Source organism: Pseudophryne corroboree (assembly GCF_028390025.1).
Source record: "Pseudophryne corroboree isolate aPseCor3 chromosome 6 unlocalized genomic scaffold, aPseCor3.hap2 SUPER_6_unloc_3, whole genome shotgun sequence".
In the NCBI taxonomy this organism is placed as follows: domain Eukaryota; kingdom Metazoa; phylum Chordata; class Amphibia; order Anura; family Myobatrachidae; genus Pseudophryne; species Pseudophryne corroboree.
This window is the reverse complement of record NW_026967604.1, coordinates 521,839-546,221: the sequence shown is the minus strand read 5'-3', so window position 1 is coordinate 546,221 and position 24,383 is coordinate 521,839. Positions and strand designations below refer to the sequence as shown.

At 57.1% G+C, this 24,383-nt stretch overlaps 1 protein-coding gene across 1 annotated transcript in view; it reads left to right on the top strand.

The window, feature by feature from the left end:
- NEURL4 (neuralized E3 ubiquitin protein ligase 4) overlaps positions 1-24,383 on the top strand; it is a 228,071-nt gene that overhangs the window by 46,117 nt on the left and 157,571 nt on the right. Inside the window, exons 14-16 of the mRNA XM_063950431.1 lie at positions 3,057-3,073; positions 3,139-3,279; positions 6,321-6,485. Coding sequence (XP_063806501.1) covers positions 3,057-3,073; positions 3,139-3,279; positions 6,321-6,485 — 323 coding nt within the window. The remainder of the gene's footprint in view (positions 1-3,056; positions 3,074-3,138; positions 3,280-6,320; positions 6,486-24,383) is intronic.

Sequence of the window (24,383 nt, the reverse complement as noted above, 5' to 3'; positions counted from 1 at the left end):
GCTTAGACTCCTGTACAGGGGAGGCACCACTGTTTCCAGGCAGCAGACGGGTTAGGCTCCTGTGCAGGGGAGGCACCACTGTTTCCAGGCAGCAGACAGCTTAGGCTCCTGTGCAGGGGAGGCACCACTGTTTCCAGGCAGCAGACGGGTTAGGCTCCTGTGCAGGGGAGGCACTACTGTTTCCTGGCAGCAGACAGCTTAGACTCCTGTACAGGGGAGGCACCACAGTTTTTAGGCAGCAAACAGCTTAGGCTCCTGTACAGGGGAGGCACCACTGTTTCCAGGCAGCAGACGGCTTAGGCTCCTGTACAGGGGAGGCACCACAGTTTCCACGCAGCGGACAGCTTAGGCTCCTGTACAGTGGAGGCACCAGGGTTTCCAGGCCGCGGACAGCTTAGGCTCCTGTACAGTGGAGGCACCAGGGTTTCCAGGCCGTAGACAGCTTAGGCGCCTGTACAGGGGAGGCACCACTGTTTCCAGGCAGCAGACAGCTTAGGCTCCTGTGCATGGGAGGCACCACTGTTTCCAGGCAGCGGACAGCTTAGGCTCCTGTGCAGGGGAGGCACCCCTGTTTCCAGGCAGCGGACAGCTTAGGCTCCTGTACAGGGGAGGCACCACTGTTTCTAGGCAGCGGACAGCTTAGGCTCCTGTACAGGGGAGGCACCACTGTTTCCAGGCAGCGGACAGCTTAGGCTCCTGTACAGGGGAGGCACCACTGTTTCCAGGCAGCAGACTGCTTAGGCTCCTGTACAGGGGAGGCACCACAGTTTCCAGGCAGTAGACGGCTTAGGCTCCTGTACAGGGGAGGCACCACAGTTTCCAGGCAGCAGATGGCTTAGGCTCCTGTACAGGGGAGGCACCACTGTTTCCAGGCAGCAGACGGCTTAGGCTCCTGTGCAGGGGAGGCACCACAGTTTCCAGGCAGCAGACGGCTTAGGCTCCTGTACAGGAGAGGCACCACAGTTTCCAGGCAGCAGACGGCTTAGGCTCCTGTACAGGAGAGGCACCACTGTTTCCAGGCAGTAGACGGCTTAGGCTCCTGTACAGGAGAGGCACCACAGTTTCCAGGCAGTAGACAGCTTAGGCTCCTGTACAGGAGAGGCACCACAGTTTCCAGGCAGCAGACGGCTTAGGCTCCTGTACAGGAGAGGCACCACAGTTTCCAGGCAGTAGACGGCTTAGGCTCCTGCACAGGGGAGGCACCACTGTTTCCTGGCAGCGGACAGCTTAGGCTCCTGTACAGGAGAGGCACCACAGTTTCCAGGCAGCAGACGGCTTAGGCTCCTGGACAGGGGAGGCACCACAGTTTCCAGGCAGCAGATGGCTTAGGCTCCTGTACAGGAGAGGCACCACAGTTTCCAGGCAGCAGACGGCTTAGGCTCCTGTACAGGAGAGGCACCACAGTTTCCAGGCAGTAGACGGCTTAGGCTCCTGCACAGGGGAGGCACCACTGTTTCCTGGCAGCGGACAGCTTAGGCTCCTGTACAGGAGAGGCACCACAGTTTCCAGGCAGCAGACGGCTTAGGCTCCTGGACAGGGGAGGCACCACAGTTTCCAGGCAGCAGATGGCTTAGGCTCCTGCACAGGGGAGGCACCACTGTTTCCTGGCAGCGGACAGCTTAGGCTCCTGTGCAGGGGAGGCACCACTGTTTCCAGGCAGCAGACGGGTTAGGCTCCTGTACAGGGGAGGCACCACTGTTTTTTGGCAGCGAACAGCTTAGGCTCCTGTACAGGGGAGGCACCACTGTTTCTAGGCAGCAGACGGGTTAGGCTCCTGTACAGGGGAGGCACCACTGTTTTTAGGCAGCAAACAGCTTAGGCTCCTGTACAGGGGAGGCACCACTGTTTCCAGGCAGCAGACGGGTTAGGCTTCTGTGCAGGGGAGACACCACTGTTTCCAGGCAGCAGACGGCTTAGGCTCCTGTACAGGGGAGGCACCACAGTTTCCACGCAGCGGACAGCTTAGGCTCCTGTACAGGGGAGGCACCAGGGTTTCCAGGCAGTAGACAGCTTAGGCGCCTGTACAGGGGAGGCACCACTGTTTCCAGGAAGCGGTCAGCTTAGACTCCTGTACAGGGGAGGCACCACTGTTTCCAGGCAGCAGACGGCTTAGGCTCCTGTGCAGGGGAGGCACCACTGTTTCCAGGCAGCAGACAGCTTAGGCTCCTGTGCAGGGGAGGCACCACTGTTTCCAGGCAGCAGACAGCTTAGACTCCTGTACAGGGGAGGCACCACAGTTTTTAGGCAGCAAACAGCTTAGGCTCCTGTACAGGGGAGGCACCACAGTTTCCACGCAGCGGACAGCTTAGGCTCCTGTACAGTGGAGGCACCAGGGTTTCCAGGCCGCGGACAGCTTAGGCTCCTGTACAGTGGAGGCACCAGGGTTTCCAGGCCGTAGACAGCTTAGGCGCCTGTACAGGGGAGGCACCACTGTTTCCAGGCAGCAGACAGCTTAGGCTCCTGTGCATGGGAGGCACCACTGTTTCCAGGCAGCGGACAGCTTAGGCTCCTGTGCAGGGGAGGCACCCCTGTTTCCAGGCAGCGGACAGCTTAGGCTCCTGTACAGGGGAGGCACCACTGTTTCTAGGCAGCGGACAGCTTAGGCTCCTGTACAGGGGAGGCACCACTGTTTCCAGGCAGCGGACAGCTTAGGCTCCTGTACAGGGGAGGCACCACTGTTTCCAGGCAGCGGACAGCTTAGGCTCCTGTACAGGGGAGGCACCACTGTTTCCAGGCAGCAGACGGGTTAGGCTCCTGTGCAGGGGAGGCACTACTGTTTCCTGGCAGCAGACAGCTTAGACTCCTGTACAGGGGAGGCACCACAGTTTTTAGGCAGCAAACAGCTTAGGCTCCTGTACAGGGGAGGCACCACTGTTTCCAGGCAGCGGACAGTTTGGGCTCCTGTACAGGGGAGGCACCACTGTTTCCAGGCAGCGGACAGCTTAGGCTCCTGTACAGGGGAGGCACCACTGTTTCCAGGCAGCGGACAGCTTAGGCTCCTGTACAGGGGAGGCACCACTGTTTCCAGGCAGCGGACAGTTTAGGCTCCTGTACAGGGGAGGCACCACGTGAGGTACTGGGATATAATCAGGTGCTGTGTGTGTCCTCGGTGTAATATATTATCATGTGTCCATCCAGGGGGTATTTGCGGTCCTGGATCTACATGGCTGTGTCACTGCTGTGTCTGTTGTCAGCTCCTCAGCACTAGAAGAAGTGGACGCCACCAAACCTCCGTCCATAACGTCCGAGAGCGAGGAGGAAGAAGATATAGAGCACAGCGTGAGTGTAACAGGATGAGATACACAAGCGGGAGGTGTGAGTGTGACCCTCCCCCTGACACTGTGACACAAGCGGGAGGTGCGAGTGTGACTCTTCCCCTGACACAGGGACACAAGCGGGAGGTGTGAGTGTGACCCTCCCCCTGACACTGTGACACAGGCAGGAGGTGTGAGTGTGACTCTTCCCCTGACACTGTGACACAGGCAGGAGGTGTGAGTGTGACTCTTCCCCTGACACAGGGACACAAGCGGAAGGTGTGAGTGTGACTCTTCCCCTGACACAGGGACATAAGCGGGAGGTGTGAGTGTGACCCTCCCCCTGACACTGTGACACAAGCGGGAGGTGTGAGTGTGACCCTTCCCCTGACACAGGGACACAAGCGGAAGGTGTGAGTGTGACTCTTCCCCTGACACAGGGACATAAGCGGGAGGTGTGAGTGTGACTCTTCCCCTGACACAGGGACACAAGCGGGAGGTGTGAGTGTGACTCTTCCCCTGACACAGGGACATAAGCGGGAGGTGTGAGTGTGACTCTTCCCCTGACACAGGGACACAGGCAGGAGGTGTGAGTGTGACCCTCCCCCTGACACTGTGACACAAGCAGGAGGTGTGAGTGTGACTCTTCCCCTGACACAGGGACACAAGTGGAAGGTGTGAGTGTGACTCTTCCCCTGACACAGGGACACAATCGGAAGGTGTGAGTGTGACTCTTCCCCTGACACTGTGACACAGGCAGGAGGTGTGAGTGTGACTCTTCCCCTGACACTGTGACACAGGCAGGAGGTGTGAGTGTGACTCTTCCCCTGACACAGGGACACAAGCGGAAGGTGTGAGTGTGACTCTTCCCCTGACACAGGGACACAAGCGGGAGGTGTGAGTGTGACTCTTCCCCTGACACAGGGACACAGGCAGGAGGTGTGAGTGTGACTCTTCCCCTGACACAGGGACACAAGCGGAAGGTGTGAGTGTGACTCTTCCCCTGACACAGGGACACAAGCGGGAGGTGTGAGTGTGACTCTTCCCCTGACACAGGGACACAAGCGGGAGGTGTGAGTGTGACTCTTCCCCTGACACAGGGACACAGGCAGGAGGTGTGAGTGTGACTCTTCCCCTGACACAGGGACACAAGCGGAAGGTGTGAGTGTGACCCGCCCCTTGACACTGTGACACAAGCGGGAGGTGCGAGTGTGACCCTCCCCCTGTCACAGGGACATAAGCGGGAGGTGTGAGTGTGACCCTCCCCCTGACACTGTGACACAGGCAGGAGGTGTGAGTGTGACTCTTCCCCTGACACAGGGACACAAGCGGAAGGTGTGTGTGAGACTCTTCCCCTGACACAGGGACACAAGCGGGAGGTGTGAGTGTGACTCTTCCCCTGACACAGGGACATAAGCGGGAGGTGTGAGTGTGACCCTCCCCCTGACACTGTGACACAGACAGAAGGGAGCTATGAGCCTGTCCCTCCCCCTGCAGGGTGACACAGACAGAAGGGGGCTATGAGCCTGTCCCTCCCCCTGCAGGGTGACACAGACAGAAGGGAGCTATGAGCCTGTCCCTCCCCCTGCAGGGTGACACAGACAGGAGGGAGCTATGAGCCTGTCCCTCCCCCTGCAGGGTGACAAAGACAGGAGGGAGCGATGAGCCTGTCCCTCCCCCTGCAGGGTGACACAGACAGAAGGGAGCTATGAGCCTGTCCCTCCCCCTGCACGGTGACACAGACGGAAGGGAGCTATGAGCCTGTCCCTCCCCCTGCAGGGTGACAGACAGGAGGGAGCTATGAGCCTGCCCCTCCCCCTGCAGAGTGACACAGACAGAAGGGGGCTATGAGCCTGTCCCTCCCCCTGCAGGGTGACACAGACAGAAGGGGGCTATGAGCCTGCCCCTCCCCCTGCAGGGTGACACAGACAGAAGAGAGCTATGAACCTGCCCCTCCCCCTGCAGGGTGACACAGACAGTATAGAGCTATGAGCCTGCCCCTCCCCCTGCAGGGTGACACAGACAGAAGGGAGCAATGAGCCTGTCCCTCCCCCTGCAGGGTGATACAGACAGAAGAGAGCTATGATTTTGTCCCTCCCCCTGCAGGGTGACACAGACAGAAGGGAGCTATGAGCCTGTCCCTCCCCCTGCAGGGTGACACAGACAGAAGGGATCGATGAGCCTGCCCCTCCCCCTGCAGGGTGACACAGACAGAAGGGGCTATGAGCCTGCCCCTCCCCCTGCAGGGTGACACAGACAGTATAGAGCTATGAGCCTGCCCCTCCCCCTGCAGGGTGACACAGACAGAAGGGAGCAATGAGCCTGTCCCTCCCCCTGCAGGGTGACACAGACAGAAGGGAGCTATGAGCCTGTCCCTCCCCCTGCAGGGTGACACAGTGACACAGACAGAAGAGAGCTATGAGCCAGCCCCTCCCCCTGCAGGGTGACACAGACAGAAGGGAGCTATGAACCTGCCCCTCCCCCTGCAGGGTGATACAGACAGAAGAGAGCTATGATTTTGTCCCTCCCCCTGCAGGGTGACACAGACAGAAGGGATCGATGAGCCTGCCCCTCCCCCTGCAGGGTGACACAGACAGAAGGGGCTATGAGCCTGCCCCTCCCCCTGCAGGGTGACACAGACAGTATAGAGCTATGAGCCTGCCCCTCCCCCTGCAGGGTGACACAGACAGTATAGAGCTATGAGCCTGCCCCTCCCCCTGCAGGGTGACACAGACAGAAGGGAGCTATGAGCCTGTCCCTCCCCCTGCAGGGTGACACAGTGACACAGACAGAAGAGAGCTATGAGCCAGCCCCTCCCCCTGCAGGGTGACACAGACAGAAGGGAGCTATGAACCTGCCCCTCCCCCTGCAGGGTGACAGACAGTATAGAGCTATGAGCCTGCCCCTCCCCCTGCAGGGTGACACAGACAGAAGGGAGCTATGAGCCTGCCCCTCCCCCTGCAGGGTGACAGACAGGACGGAGCTATGACCCTAAGGGTGACATAAATGGAAGCTGTGAGCCCTTGTGTTGGCAGTGTGACCCTGATGCGGAGTTTGTTTCAGCAGGGTGACCCTGTGCCCGTTCTGCAGCCTCTGTCTTTGCACTTTTTGGGAAATCATGGGAAGAACATTCTCCTATCACACGGGAGCAGGACGGCTACACGCGTGTCCAGCTATAACCAGGGGGTTGTGGTCGTGGCTCAGCCGTTACCTCGTCTCTTCCTCTTCCAGGTGAGTCTGTGTGATGGTGTGTAACGAGGAGATGTCTCCCTAACGAGAATCAGAACCGTCCCAACCTGTTCCCCTTCATGTAGCTGTCCTCTACCGGCCTGGCCTGGCCTGGCAGTACCACCAGATTCCTCCATCACTCCCCGGCCTGGCACTACCACCAGATTCCTCCATCACTCCCCGGCCTGGCACTACCACCAGATTCCTCCCATCACTCACCCCCCCCCCGGCCTGGCACTACCACCAGATTCCTCCATCACCGCCCCGGCCTGGCACTACCACCAGATTCCTCCCATCACTCACCGCCCCGGCCTGGCACTACCACCAGATTCCTCCATCACTCACCCCCCCCGGCCTGGCAGTACCACCAGATTCCTCCATCACTCCCCGGCCTGGCACTACCACCAGATTCCTGCCATCACTCACCCCCCCCCGGCCTGGCACTACCACCAGATTCCTCCATCACCGCCCCGGCCTGGCACTACCACCAGATTCCTCCCATCACTCACCGCCCCGGCCTGGCACTACCACCAGATTCCTCCATCACTCACCCCCCCCGGCCTGGCAGTACCACCAGATTCCTCCATCACTCCCCGGCCTGGCACTACCACCAGATTCCTCCCATCACTCACCCCCCACGGCCTGGCACTACCACCAGATTCCTCCATCACCGCCCCGGCCTGGCACTACCACCAGATTCCTCCCATCACTCACCCCCCCCCCGGCCTGGCACTACCACCAGATTCCTCCATCACTCACCGGCCTGGCACTACCACCAGATTCCTCCATCACTCACCGGCCTGGCACTACCACCAGATTCCTCCCATCACTCACCGCCCCGGCCTGGCACTACCACCAGATTCCTCCATCACTCACCCCCCCCGGCCTGGCACTACCACCAGATTCCTCACATCACTCACCCCCCCCGGCCTGGCACTACCACCAGATTCCTCCATCACCGCCCCGGCCTGGCACTACCACCAGATTCCTCCCATCACTCACCGCCCGGCCTGGCACTACCACCAGATTCCTCCATCACTCACCCCCCCCGGCCTGGCAGTACCACCAGATTCCTCCATCACTCACCCCCCCCCCCCCCCCCCTCACCCCGGCCTTACAGTACCACCATATTCCTCCATCACTCACCGCCCCGGCCTGGCACTACCACCAGATTCCTCCATCACTCACCGTCCCGGCCTGGCACTACCACCAGATTCCTCCATCACTCACCGCCCCGGCCTGGCACTACCACCAGATTCCTCCATCACTCACCCCCCCCGGCCTGGCACTACCACCAGATTCCTCCATCACTCACCCCCCCCGGCCTGGCAGTACCACCAGATTCCTCCATCACTCACCCCCCCCCCCCTCCCCCCGGCCTTGCAGTACCACCAGATTCCTCCATCACTCACCGCCCCGGCCTGGCACTACCACCAGATTCCTCCATCACCGCCCCGGCCTGGCACTACCACCAGATTCCTCCATCACCGCCCCGGCCTGGCAGTACCACCAGATTCCTCTATCACTCACCGCTCCGGCCTGGCACTACCACCAGATTCCTCCATCACTCACCGCCCCGGCCTGTCACTACCACCGGATTCCTCCATCACTCACCGCCCCGGCCTGGCACTACCACCGGATTCCTCCATCACTCACCGCCCCGGCCTGGCACTACCACCAGATTCCTCCATCACCGCCCCGGCCTGGCACTACCACCAGATTCCTCCATCACTCACCCCCCCCACCCCCCCCCCCCCCCCCCCCGGCCTGGCATTACCACCAGATTCCTCCATCACTCACCGGCCTGGCACTACCACCAGATTCCTCCATCACCCCCCCGGCCTGGCACTACCACCAGATTCCTCCATCACTCACCGCCTCGGCAGTACCACCAGATTCCTCCATCACTCACCGCCCCGGCCTGGCACTACCATCAGATTCCTCCATCGCTCACCGCCATGGCCTGGCACTACCACCAGATTCTTCCATCACTCACCGCCCCGGCCTGGCACTACCACCAGATTCCTCCATCACTCACCGCCCCGGCCTGGCACTACCACCAGATTCCTCCATCACTCACCGCCCCGGCCTGGCACTACCACCAGATTCCTCCATCACTCACCCCCCCCCCCGGCCTGGCACTACCACCAGATTCCTCCATCACTCACCCCCACCGGCCTGGCAGTACCACCAGATTCCTCCGTCACTCACCCCCCCCCCTCCCCCCGGCCTGGCACTACCACCAGATTCCTCCATCACTCACCGCCCCGGCCTGGCACTACCACCAGATTCCTCCATCACTCACCGCCCCGGCCTGGCACTACCACCAGATTCCTCCATCACTCACCGCCCCGGCCTGGCACTACCACCAGATTCCTCCATCACTCACCGCCCCGGCCTGGCACTACCACCAGATTCCTCCATCACTCACCCCCCCCGGCCTGTCACTACCACCGGATTCCTCCATCACTCACCGCCCCCCCCCCCCCCCTGGCTTGGCACTACCACCAGATTCCTCCATCACTCACTGCCCCGGCCTGGCACTACCACCAGATTCCTCCATCACCGCCCCGGCCTGGCAGTACCACCAGATTCCTCCATCACTCACCGCCCCGGCCTGTCACTACCACCGGATTCCTCCATCACTCACCGCCCCGGCCTGGCACTACCACCGGATTCCTCCATCACTCCCCGGCCTGGCACTACCACCAGATTCCTCCATCACCGCCCCGGCCTGGCACTACCACCAGATTCCTCCATCACCGCCCCGGCCTGGCACTACCCCCAGATCCCTTCCCCCCCGGCCTGGCATTACCACCAGATTCCTCCATCACTCACCGCCCCGGCCTGGCACTACCACCAGATTCCTCCATCACTCACCGTCCTGGCAGTACCACCAGATTCCTCCATCACTCACCGCCCCGGCCTGGCACTACCACCAGATTCCTCCATCACTCACTGTCCTGGCAGTACCACCAGATTCCTCCATCACTCACCGCCCCGGTCTGGCACTACCACCAGATTCCTCCATCACTCACCGTCCTGGCAGTACCACCAGATTCCTCCATCACTCACCGCCCCGGCCTGGCACTACCTCCAGATTCCTCCATCACTCACTGTCCTGGCAGTACCACCAGATTCCTCCATCACTCACTGTCCTGGCACTACCACCAGATTCCTCCATCACTCACCGCCCCGGCCTGGCACTACCACCAGATTCCTTCATCACTCACCGCCTCGGCCTGGCACTACCACCAGATTATTCCATCACTCACCGCCCCGGCCTGGCACTACCACCAGATTCCTCCATCACTCACCCCCCCCGGCCTGGCACTACCACCAGATTCCTGCATCACTCACCACCTCGGCCTGGCACTACCACCGAATTTCTCCATCAGTCACTTCCTCTCCTCTGACTTACCGTCCATTATCTTACGCGAGTTCAACATCCCCATTTACATCCCTACAGAAGCCTCTGCCTCTAAACTCTAACCTTATAGCGCTTGGCCTCTCCCAGTGGACCTCCTCCCCATCCCGTGTGAATGGGAGCTCACGTGATCTGGTCTTCACTCACCGCTGTTATATTTCAGACTTCTCCAACTCCCCATTTCCCCTCTCTGACCATCATCTGCTCTCCTTGACCTTACCTCTTTCCGCTTCTCCATCTCTACCTCCTAAGCCTACCATCACTAAGCGTAACATTGAGGCCATCAACACCGGTTCCTTGTCCTCCCTGCTCGACCCACTTCTCTCTCCGTTTCTCTCTCTTGTCCTGAATAAGCCATTTCTCTATACAATGCATCACTCACTTCTGCCCTTGCACCAGCAACCACTATTCACCCTCGTAGAGCAGCACCTCAACCCTGGCACACCAAATGCACCAGATATCTCCAAAAATGCTCACGTACCACCAGGCGAAAGTGGTGGAAATCACGCTCTAAGGCCGTCTCTCATTCTTCCATTTCACACTTATTCTCTCATCCTATAGTGCTGCCCTTTACCTAAATACTTCAAGAACCTCGTCTTCTCCTTTGTCTTCCAACCCCCGGCGCCTCTTTACCATCGTCATCTCCTCTATCCACCCTCACCTCAAATCCCTTTCTTATTCTCTGCCCTTGACTGTGCCACCTCCTTCACATCCAAAATTGACTCCGTGTGTCGGGACACCACATTCCAATAGACCCTCAACAACCTCCACCTTCCCACTTACCAACTTTGACCTTCTCTCCCCCCCCCCCCCCCCCCCCCCAAGCATCTGGAGATGGCCCTCACCCTGTACCCCCCACTGGTCCTTATTCCCTTCCGTCTCTGCTACCTCTCTCTTTCTGCCTGTTCCCATCTCACCCACCTCCTCAATCTCTCCCTCTCATCGGGCCCTTGTCCCCCCATTCTTAAAAAACAAAACAAAAAAAAACTACCTTTGATCCTTACCTTCTCTCTCCAACTACCGACCCATCTCTCTCCTCCCTTTTGCCTCCAAACTCCTTGAGCGTATGGTCTACAACCGCCTTACTTCCTTTCTTTCCTCCCACTCCCTGCTTGACCTATTCCAGTCTGGTTTCCGTCCTCTCCACTCCACTGATACTGCCCTAACGAATGTCAGCATGACGTCCTATCTGCTAAATCCAAGGACCACTACTCTCTGCTTATTCTTCTTGACCTCTCTGCTGTTTTTGACACTGTGGACCACCCTCTCCTACTGCAAATTAGGGTTCCAATATCATCTCTATGCTGATGACCCTCAAATCTACCTTTCCTCCCCTGACCTCTCCCCTGCTCTCCTCACTCGTATCTCCAACTGTCTCTCTGCTTCCTCTTCATGGATGTCCCAGCGCTTTCTTACACCTACATATCTAAGACATGAGCTGATCATCTTCTCTCCCTCCCGCATAACCTCACCTCCCACACTCTCATTATCTATAGATGGCACTACTGTCAATCAGCCCCCAAGTGCGCTGATTCCTCCCTCTCCTTCACACCACACATTCAGCACCTCTCACAGTCCTGCCGTTTCCATCTCGCATATATTTCCAGGATCCGACACTTTCTCACCCAGGATGCTAAGTCTCCCATCCGCTCACTGGTCATCTACTGTCTGGCCTCCCTGACAATTACCTCTCTCCACTCCAATCTATCCTCACTGCTGCACCCGGATCATCTTCCTCACCAGACGCACTACATCCACCTCTCCTCTCCTACAAGCCCTGCACTGGCCTCCCTGACACATACCTCTCTCCTCTCCAATCTATCCTCACTGCTGCACCCGGATCATCTTCCTCACCAGACGCACTGCATCCACCTCTCCTCTCCTACAAGCCCTGCACTGTCTCCCTGACACATACCTCTCTCCACTCCAATCTATCCTCACTGCTGCACCCGGATCATCTTCCTCTCCAGACGCACTACATCCACCTCTCCTCTCCTACAAGCCCTGCACTGTCTCCCTGACACATACCTCTCTCCTCTCCAATCTATCCTCAGTGCTGCACCCGGCTCATCTTCCTCTCCAGACGCACTACATCCACCTCTCCTCTCCTACAAGCCCTGCACTGTCTCCCTGACACATACCTCTCTCCTCTCCAATCTATCCTCACTGCTGCACCCGGATCATCTTCCTCACCAGACGCACTGCATCCACCTCTCCTCTCCTACAAGCCCTGCACTGTCTCCCTGACACATACCTCTCTCCACTCCAATCTATCCTCACTGCTGCACCCGGATCATCTTCCTCTCCAGACGCACTACATCCACCTCTCCTCTCCTACAAGCCCTGCACTGTCTCCCTGACACATACCTCTCTCCTCTCCAATCTATCCTCAGTGCTGCACCCGGCTCATCTTCCTCTCCAGACGCACTACATCCACCTCTCCTCTCCTACAAGCCCTGCACTGTCTCCCTGACACATACCTCTCTCCTCTCCAATCTATCCTCAGTGCTGCACCCGGCTCATCTTCCTCTCCAGACGCACTACATCCACCTCTCCTCTCCTACAAGCCCTGCACTGTCTCCCTGACACATACCTCTCTCCTCTCCAATCTATCCTCACTGCTGCACCCGGCTCATCTTCCTCTCCAGACGCACTACATCCACCTCTCCTCTCCTACAAGCCCTGCACTGTCTCCCTGACACATACCTCTCTCCTCTCCAATCTATCCTCACTGCTGCACCCGGCTCATCTTCCTCACCAGACGCACTACATCCACCTCTCCTCTCCTACAAGCCCTGCACTGTCTCCCTGACACATACCTCTCTCCTCTCCAATCTATCCTCAGTGCTGCACCCGGCTCATCTTCCTCTCCAGACGCACTACATCCACCTCTCCTCTCCTACAAGCCCTGCACTGTCTCCCTGACACATACCTCTCTCCTCTCCAATCTATCCTCACTGCTGCACCCGGCTCATCTTCCTCTCCAGACGCACTACATCCACCTCTCCTCTCCTACAAGCCCTGCACTGTCTCCCTGACACATACCTCTCTCCACTCCAACCTATCCTCACTGCTGCACCCGGATCATCTTCCTCTCCAGACGCACTACATCCACCTCTCCTCTCCTACAAGCCCTGCACTGTCTCCCTGACACATACCTCTCTCCACTCCAACCTATCCTCACTGCTGCACCCGGATCATCTTCCTCTCCAGACGCACTACATCCACCTCTCCTCTCCTACAAGCCCTGCACTGTCTCCCTGACACATACCTCTCTCCTCTCCAATCTATCCTCACTGCTGCACCCGGCTCATCTTCCTCTCCAGACGCACTACATCCACCTCTCCTCTCCTACAAGCCCTGCACTGTCTCCCTGACACATACCTCTCTCCACTCCAACCTATCCTCACTGCTGCACCCGGATCATCTTCCTCACCAGACGCACTACATCCACCTCTCCTCTCCTACAAGCCCTCACTGTCTCCCTGACACATACCTCTCTCCTCTCCAATCTATCCTCAGTGCTGCACCCGGATCATCTTCCTCACCAGACGCACTACATCCACCTCTCCTCTCCTACAAGCCCTGCACTGTCTCCCTGACACTTACCTCTCTCCACTCCAATCTATCCTCACTGCTGCACCCGGCTCATCTTCCTCACCAGACGCACTACATCCACCTCTCCTCTCCTCTCCTACAAGCCCTGCACTGTCTCCCTGACACATACCTCTCTCCTCTCCAATCTATCCTCACTGCTGCACCCGGATCATCTTCCTCTCCAGACGCACTACATCCACCTCTCCTCTTCTACAAGCCCTGCACTGTCTCCCTGACACATACCTCTCTCCTCTCCAATCTATCCTCACTGCTGCACCCGGCTCATCTTCCTCACCAGACGCACTACATCCACCTCTCCTCTCCTACAAGCCCTGCACTGTCTCCCTGACACATACCTCTCTCCTCTCCAATCTCTCCTCACTGCTGCACCCGGCTCATCTTCCTCACCAGACGCACTACATCCACCTCCCCTCTCCTACAAGCCCTGCACTGTCTCCCTGACGCATACCTCTCTCCACTCCAATCTATCCTCACTGCTGCACCCGGATCATCTTCCTCTCCAGACGCACTACATCCACCTCTCCTCTCCTACAAGCCCTGCACTGTCTCCCTGACACATACCTCTCTCCTCTCCAATCTATCCTCACTGCTGCACCCGGCTCATCTTCCTCACCAGACGCACTACATCCACCTCCCCTCTCCTACAAGCCCTGCACTGTCTCCCTGACACATACCTCTCTCCTCTCCAATCTATCCTCACTGCTGCACCCGGCTCATCTTCCTCTCCAGACGCACTACATCCACCTCTCCTCTCCTACTAGCCCTGCACTGTCTCCCTGACACATACATACCTCTCTCCTCTCCAATCTATCCTCACTGCTGCACCCGGATCATCTTCCTCACCAGACGCACTACATCCACCTCTCCTCTCCTACAAGCCCTGCACTGTCTCCCTGACACATACCTCTCTCCTCTCCAATCTCTCCTCACTGCTGCACCCGGCTCATCTTCCTCTCCAGACGCACTACATCCACCTCTCCTCTCCTACAAGCCCTGCACTGTCTCCCTGACACATACCTCTCTCCTCTCCAATCTATCCTCACTGCTGCACCCGGATCATCTTCCTCTCCAGACGCACTACATCCACCTCTCCTCTCCTACAAGCCCTGCACTGTCTCCCTGACACATACCTCTCTCCACTCCAACCTATCCTCACTGCTGCACCCGGATCATCTTCCTTACCAGACGCACTACATCCACCTCTCCTCTCCTACAAGCCCTGCACTGTCTCCCTGACACATACCTCTCTCCTCTCTAATCTATCCTCACTGCTGCACCCGGCTCATCTTCCTCACCAGACGCACTACATCCACCTCTCCTCTCCTACAAGCCCTGCACTGTCTCCCTGACACATACCTCTCTCCTCTCCAATCTATCCTCACTGCTGCACCCGGATCATCTTCCTTACCAGACGCACTACATCCACCTCTCCTCTCCTACAAGCCCTGCACTGTCTCCCTGACACATACCTCTCTTCTCTCCAATCTATCCTCACTGCTGCACCCGGTTCATCTTCCTTACCAGACGCACTACATCCACCTCTCCTCTCCTACAAGCCCTGCACTGTCTCCCTGACACATACCTCTCTCCTCTCCAATCTATCCTCACTGCTGCACCCGGATCATCTTCCTCACCAGACGCACTACATCCACCTCTCCTCTACTACAAGCCCTGCACTGTCTCCCTGACACATACCTCTCTCCTCTCCAATCTATCCTCACTGCTGCACCCAGATCATCTTCCTCACCAGACGCACTACATCCACCTCTCCTCTCCTACAAGCCCTGCACTGTCTCCCTGACACATACCTCTCTCCACTCCAATCTATCCTCACTGCTGCACCCGGCTCATCTTCCTCACCAGACGCACTACATCCACCTCTCCTCTCCTACTAGCCCTGCACTGTCTCCCTGACACATACCTCTCTCCTCTCCAATCTATCCTCACTGCTGCACCCGGCTCATCTTCCTCACCAGACGCACTACATCCACCTCTCCTCTCCTACTAGCCCTGCACTGTCTCCCTGACACATACCTCTCTCCTCTCCAATCTCTCCTCACTGCTGCACCCGGCTCATCTTCCTCACCAGACGCACTACATCCACCTCTCCTCTCCTACAAGCCCTGCACTGTCTCCCTGACACATACCTCTCTCCTCTCCAATCTATCCTCACTGCTGCACCCGGATCATCTTCCTCTCCAGACGCACTACATCCACCTCTCCTCTCCTACAAGCCCTGCACTGTCTTCCTGACACATACCTCTCTTCTCTCCAATCTATCCTCACTGCTGCACCCGGATCATCTTCCTTACCAGACGCACTACATCCACCTCTCCTCTCCTACAAGCCCTGCACTGTCTCCCTGACACATACCACTCTCCTCTCCAATCTATCCTCAGTGCTGCACCAGGATCATCTTCCTCTCCAGACGCACTACATCCACCTCTCCTCTCCTACAAGCCCTGCACTGTCTCCCTGACACATACCTCTCTCCACTCCAACCTATCCTCACTGCTGCACCCGGCTCATCTTCCTCACCAGACGCACTACATCCACCTCTCCTCTCCTACTAGCCCTGCACTGTCTCCCTGACACATACCTCTCTCCTCTCCAATCTCTCCTCACTGCTGCACCCGGATCATCTTCCTCACCAGACGCACTACATCCACCTCTCCTCTCCTACAAGCCCTGCACTGTCTCCCTGACACATACCTCTCTCCTCTCCAATCTATCCTCACTGCTGCACCCGGCTCATCTTCCTCTCCAGACGCACTACATCCACCTCTCCTCTCCTACAAGCCCTCACTGTCTCCCTGACACATACCTCTCTCCTCTCCAATCTATCCTCACTGCTGCACCCGGCTCATCTTCCTCACCAGACGCACTACATCCACCTCCCCTCTCCTACAAGCCCCTCACTGTCTCCCTGACACATACCTCTCTCCTCTCCAATCTCTCCTCATTGCTGCACCCGGATCATCTTCCTCACCAGACGCACTACATCCACCTCTCCTCTCCTACAAGCCCTGCACTGTCTTCCTGACACATACCTCTCTTCTCTCCAATCTATCCTCACTGCTGCACCCGGATCATCTTCCTTACCAGACGCACTACATCCACCTCTCCTCTCCTACAAGCCCTGCACTGTCTCCCTGACACATACCACTCTCCTCTCCAATCTATCCTCAGTGCTGCACCAGGATCATCTTCCTCTCCAGACGCACTACATCCACCTCTCCTCTCCTACAAGCCCTGCACTGTCTCCCTGACACATACCTCTCTCCACTCCAACCTATCCTCACTGCTGCACCCGGCTCATCTTCCTCACCAGACGCACTACATCCACCTCTCCTCTCCTACTAGCCCTGCACTGTCTCCCTGACACATACCTCTCTCCTCTCCAATCTATCCTCAGTGCTGCACCAGGATCATCTTCCTCTCCAGACGCACTACATCCACCTCTCCTCTTCTACAAGCCCCTCACTGTCTCCCTGACACATACCTCTCTCCTCTCCAATCTCTCCTCATTGCTGCACCCGGATCATCTTCCTCACCAGACGCACTACATCCACCTCTCCTCTCCTACAAGCCCTCACTGTCTCCCTGAGACATACCTCTCTCCACTCCAATCTATCCTCACTGCTGCTGCCGGGCTCATCTTCCTCTCCAGACGCACTAAATCCACCTCTCTTCTACAAGCCCTGCACTGTCTCCCTGACACATACCTCTCTCCTGTCCAATCTATCCTCACTGCTGCACCCGGCTCATCTTCCTCACCAGACGCACTACATCCACCTCTCCTCTCCTACAAGCTCTCACTGTCTCCCTGACACATACCTCTCTCCTCTCCAATCTATCCTCACTGCTGCACCCGGCTCATCTTCCTCACCAGACGCACTACATCCACCTCTTCTCTCCTACAAGCCCTGCACTGTCTCCCTGACACATACCTCTCTCCTCTCCAATCTATCATCACTGCTGCACCCGGCTCATCTTCCTCTCCAGACGCACTACATCCACCTCTCTTCTACAAGCCCTGCACTGTCTCCCTGACAATTACCTCTCTTCTCTCCAATCTATCCTCACTGCTGCACCCGGCTCATCTTCCTCACCAGACGCACTACATCCACCTCTCCTCTCCTACAAGCCCTGCACTGTCTCCCTGACACATACCTCTCTCCTCTCCAATCTATCCTCACTGCTGCACCCGGCTCATCTTCCTCACCAGACGCACTACATCCACCTCTCCTCTCCTACAAGCCCTGCACTGTCTCCCTGACACATACCTCTCTCCTCTCCAATCTATCATCACTGCTGCACCCGGCTCATCTTCCTCACCAGACGCACTACATCCACCTCCCCTCTCCTACAAGCCCTGCACTGTCTCCCTGACACATACCTCTCTCCACTCCAATCTATCCTCACTGCTGCACCCGGATCATCTTCCTCTCCAGACGCACTACATCCACCTCTCCTCTCCTACAAGCCCCTCACTGTCTCCCTGACACATACCTCTCTCCTCTCCAATCTATCATCACTGCTGCACCCGGCTCATCTTCCTCACCAGACGCACTACATCCACCTCTCCTCTCCTACAAGCCCTGCACTGTCTCCCTGACACATACCTCTCTCCTCTCCAATCTATCATCACTGCTGCACCCGGCTCATCTTCCTCTCCAGACGCACTACATCCACCTCTCCTCTCCTACAAGCCCTGCACTGTCTTCCTGACACACACCTCTCTCCTCTCTAATCTATCCTCACTGCTGCAGCCCGGCTCATCTTCCTCTCCAGACGCACTACATCCACCTCTCTTCTACAAGCCCTGCACTGTCTCCCTGACACATACCTCTCTTCTCTCCAATCTATCCTCACTGCTGCACCCGGATCATCTTCCTCACCAGACGCACTACATCCACCTCTCCTCTCCTACAAGCCCTGCACTGTCTCCCTGACACATACCTCTCTCCTCTCCAATCTATCCTCAATGCTGCACCCAGCTCATCTTCCTCACCAGACGCACTACATCCACCTCTCCTCTCCTACAAGCCCTGCACTGTCTCCCTGACACATACCTCTCTCCTCTCTAATCTATCCTCACTGCTGCACCCGGCTCATCTTCCTCACCAGACGCACTACATCCACCTCTCCTCTCCTACAAGCCCCTCACTGGTCTCCCTGACACATACCTCTCTCCTCTCCAATCTATCCTCAGTGCTGCACCCGGATCATCTTCCTCACCAGACGCACTACATCCACCTCTCCTCTCCTACAAGCCCTGCACTGTCTCCCTGACACATACCTCTCTCCTCTTCAATCTATCCTCACTGCTGCACCCGGCTCATCTTCCTCACCAGACGCACTACATCCACCTCTCCTCTCCTACAAGCCCTGCACTGTCTCCCTGACACATACCTCTCTCCTCTCCAATCTATCCTCACTGCTGCACCCGGATCATCTTCCTCACCAGACGCACTACATCCACCTCTCCTCTCCTACAAGCCCCTCACTGGTCTCCCTGACACATACCTCTCTCCTCTCCAATCTATCCTCACTGCTGCACCCGGCTCATCTTCCTCACCAGACGCACTACATCCACCTCTCCTCTCCTACAAGCCCTGCACTGTCTCCCTGACACATACCTCTCTCCTCTCCAATCTATCCTCACTGCTGCACCCGGATCATCTTCCTCTCCAGAGGCACTACATCCACCTCTCCTCTCCTACAAGCCCTGCACTGTCCCCCTGACACCTACCTCTCTTCTCTCCAATCTATCCTCACTGCTGCACCCGGATCATCTTCCTTACCAGACGCACTACATCCACCTCTCCTCTCCTACAAGCCCTGCACTGTCTCCCTGACACATACCTCTCTCCTCTCCAATCTATCCTCACTGCTGCACCCATATCATCTTCCTCTCCAGACGCACTACATCCACATCTCCTCTCCTACAAGCCCTGCACTGTCTCCCTGACACATACCTCTCTCCTCTCCAATCTATCCTCACTGCTGCACCCGGATCATCTTCCTCTCCAGACGCACTACATCCACCTCTCCTCTCCTACAAGCCCTGCACTGTCTCCCTGACACATACCTCTCTCCTCTCCAATCTATCCTCACTGCTGCACCCGGATCATCTTCCTTACCAGACGCACTACATCCACCTCTCCTCTCCTACAAGCCCTGCACTGTCTCCCTGACACATACCTCTCTCCTCTCCAATCTATCCTCACTGCTGCACCCAGCTCATCTTCCTCACCAGATGCACTACATCCACCTCTCCTCTCCTACTAGCCCTGCACTGTCTCCCTGACACATACCTCTCTCCTCTCCAATTTCTCCTCACTGCTGCACCCGGCTCATCTTCCTCTCCAGACGCACTACATCCACCTCTCCTCTCCTACAAGCCCTGCACTGTCTCCCTGACACATACCTCTCTCCTCTCCAATCTATCCTCACTGCTGCACCCGGATCATCTTCCTCTCCAGACGCACTACATCCACCTCTCCTCTCCTACAAGCCCTGCACTGTCTCCCTGACACATACCTCTCTCCACTCCAACCTATCCTCACTGCTGCACCCGGCTCATCTTCCTCACCAGACGCACTACATCCACCTCTCCTCTCCTACTAGCCCTGCACTGTCTCCCTGACACATACCTCTCTCCTCTCCAATCTCTCCTCACTGCTGCACCCGGCTCATCTTCCTCACCAGACGCACTACATCCACCTCTCCTCTCCTACAAGCCCTGCACTGTCTCCCTGACACATACCTCTCTCCTCTCCAATCTATCCTCACTGCTGCACCCGGATCATCTTCCTCTCCAGACGCACTACATCCACCTCTCCTCTCCTACAAGCCCTGCACTGTCTCCCTGACACATACCTCTCTCCTCTCCAATCTATCCTCACTGCTGCACCCGGCTCATCTTCCTCTCCAGACGCACTACATCCACCTCTCCTCTCCTACAAGCCCTGCACTGTCTCCCTGACACATACCTCTCTCCTCTCCAATCTATCCTCACTGCTGCACCCGGATCATCTTCCTCTCCAGACGCACTACATCCACCTCTCCTCTCCTACTAGCCCTGCACTGTCTCCCTGACACATACCTCTCTCCTCTCCAATCTATCCTCAATGCTGCACCCAGCTCATCTTCCTCACCAGACGCACTACATCCACCTCTCCTCTCCTACAAGCCCTGCACTGTCTCCCTGACACATACCTCTCTCCTCTCCAATCTATCCTCACTGCTGCACCCGGATCATCTTCCTCACCAGACGCACTACATCCACCTCTCCTCTCCTACAAGCCCTGCACTGTCTCCCTGACACATACCTCTCTCCTCTCCAATCTATCCTCAATGCTGCACCCAGCTCATCTTCCTCACCAGACGCACTACATCCACCTCTCCTCTCCTACAAGCCCTGCACTGTCTCCCTGACACATACCTCTCTCCTCTCTAATCTATCCTCACTGCTGCACCCGGCTCATCTTCCTCACCAGACGCACTACATCCACCTCTCCTCTCCTACAAGCCCCTCACTGGTCTCCCTGACACATACCTCTCTCCTCTCCAATCTATCCTCAGTGCTGCACCCGGATCATCTTCCTCACCAGACGCACTACATCCACCTCTCCTCTCCTACAAGCCCTGCACTGTCTCCCTGACACATACCTCTCTCCTCTTCAATCTATCCTCACTGCTGCACCCGGCTCATCTTCCTCACCAGACGCACTACATCCACCTCTCCTCTCCTACAAGCCCTGCACTGTCTCCCTGACACATACCTCTCTCCTCTCCAATCTATCCTCACTGCTGCACCCGGATCATCTTCCTCACCAGACGCACTACATCCACCTCTCCTCTCCTACAAGCCCCTCACTGGTCTCCCTGACACATACCTCTCTCCTCTCCAATCTATCCTCACTGCTGCACCCGGCTCATCTTCCTCACCAGACGCACTACATCCACCTCTCCTCTCCTACAAGCCCTGCACTGTCTCCCTGACACATACCTCTCTCCTCTCCAATCTATCCTCACTGCTGCACCCGGATCATCTTCCTCTCCAGAGGCACTACATCCACCTCTCCTCTCCTACAAGCCCTGCACTGTCCCCCTGACACCTACCTCTCTTCTCTCCAATCTATCCTCACTGCTGCACCCGGATCATCTTCCTTACCAGACGCACTACATCCACCTCTCCTCTCCTACAAGCCCTGCACTGTCTCCCTGACACATACCTCTCTCCTCTCCAATCTATCCTCACTGCTGCACCCGGATCATCTTCCTCTCCAGACGCACTACATCCACATCTCCTCTCCTACAAGCCCTGCACTGTCTCCCTGACACATACCTCTCTCCTCTCCAATCTATCCTCACTGCTGCACCCGGATCATCTTCCTCTCCAGACGCACTACATCCACCTCTCCTCTCCTACAAGCCCTGCACTGTCTCCCTGACACATACCTCTCTCCTCTCCAATCTATCCTCACTGCTGCACCCGGATCATCTTCCTTACCAGACGCACTACATCCACCTCTCCTCTCCTACATGCCCTGCACTGTCTCCCTGACACATACCTCTCTCCTCTCCAATCTATCCTCACTGCTGCACCCAGCTCATCTTCCTCACCAGATGCACTACATCCACCTCTCCTCTCCTACTAGCCCTGCACTGTCTCCCTGACACATACCTCTCTCCTCTCCAATTTCTCCTCACTGCTGCACCCGGCTCATCTTCCTCTCCAGACGCACTACATCCACCTCTCCTCTCCTACAAGCCCTGCACTGTCTCCCTGACACATACCTCTCTCCTCTCCAATCTATCCTCACTGCTGCACCCGGATCATCTTCCTCTCCAGACGCACTACATCCACCTCTCCTCTCCTACAAGCCCTGCACTGTCTCCCTGACACATACCTGTCTCCACTCCAACCTATCCTCACTGCTGCACCCGGCTCATCTTCCTCACCAGACGCACTACATCCACCTCTCCTCTCCTACTAGCCCTGCACTGTCTCCCTGACACATACCTCTCTCCTCTCCAATCTCTCCTCACTGCTGCACCCGGCTCATCTTCCTCACCAGACGCACTACATCCACCTCTCCTCTCCTACAAGCCCTGCACTGTCTCCCTGACACATACCTCTCTCCTCTCCAATCTATCCTCACTGCTGCACCCGGATCATCTTCCTCTCCAGACGCACTACATCCACCTCTCCTCTCCTACAAGCCCTGCACTGTCTCCCTGACACATACCTCTCTCCTCTCCAATCTATCCTCACTGCTGCACCCGGCTCATCTTCCTCTCCAGACGCACTACATCCACCTCTCCTCTCCTACAAGCCCTGCACTGCCTCCCTGACACATACCTCTCTCCTCTCCAATCTATCCTCACTGCTGCACCCGGATCATCTTCCTCTCCAGACGCACTACATCCACCTCTCCTCTCCTACTAGCCCTGCACTGTCTCCCTGACACATACCTCTCTCCTCTCCAATCTCTCCTCGCTGCTGCACCCGGCTCATCTTCCTGACCAGACGCACTACATCCACCTCTCCTCTCCTACAAGCCCTGCACTGCCTCCCTGACACATACCTCTCTCCTCTCCAATCTATCCTCACTGCTGCACCCGGATCATCTTCCTCTCCAGACGCACTACATCCACCTCTCCTCTCCTACTAGCCCTGCACTGTCTCCCTGACACATACCTCTCTCCTCTCCAATCTCTCCTCGCTGCTGCACCCGGATCATCTTCCTGACCAGACGCACTACATCCACCTCTCCTCTCCTACAAGCCCTGCACTGTCTCCCTGACACATACCTCTCTCCTCTCCAATCTATCCTCGCTGCTGCACCCGGATCATCTTCCTCTCCAGACGCACTACATCCACCTCTCTTCTACAAGCCCTGCACTGTCTCCCTGACACATACCTCTCTCCACTCCAACCTATCCTCACTGCTGCACCCGGATCATCTTCTTCACCAGACGCACTACATCCACCTCTCCTCTCCTGCAAGCCCCTCACTGTCTCCCTGACACATACCTCTCTCCTCTCCAATCTATCCTCACTGCTGCACCCGGATCATCTTCCTCACCAGACGCACTACATCCACCTCTCCTCTCCTACAAGCCCTGCACTGTCTCCCTGACACATACCTCTCTCCTCTCCAATCTATCCTCAATGCTGCACCCGGATCATCTTCCTCTCCAGACGCACTACATCCACCTCTCCTCTCCTACAAGCCCTGCACTGTCTCCCTGACACATACCTCTCTCCACTCCAATCTCTCCTCAGTGCTGCACCCGGCTCATCTTCCTCACCAGACGAACTACGTCCACCTCTCCTCTCCTACAAGCCCTGCACTGTCTCCCTGACACATACCTCTCTTCTCTCCAATCTATCCTCACTGCTGCACCCGGATCATCTTCCTTACCAGACGCACTACATCCACCTCTCCTCTCCTACAAGCCCTGCACTTTCTCCCTGACACATACCTCTCTCCTCTCCAATCTATCCTCAGTGCTGCACCACGATCATCTTCCTCTCCAGACGCACTACATCCACCTCTCCTCTCCTACAAGCCCTGCACTGTCTCCCTGACACATACCTCTCTCCACTCCAACCTATCCTCACTGCTGCACCCAGCTCATCTTCCTCACCAGACGCACTACATCCACCTCTGCTCTCCTACAAGCCCTGCACTGTCTCCCTGACACATACCTCTCTCCTCTCCAATCTATCCTCACTGCTGCACCCGGCTCATCTTCCTCTCCAGACGCACTACATCCACCTCTCCTCTCCTACAAGCCCTCACTGTCTCCCTGACACATACCTCTCTCCACTCCAACCT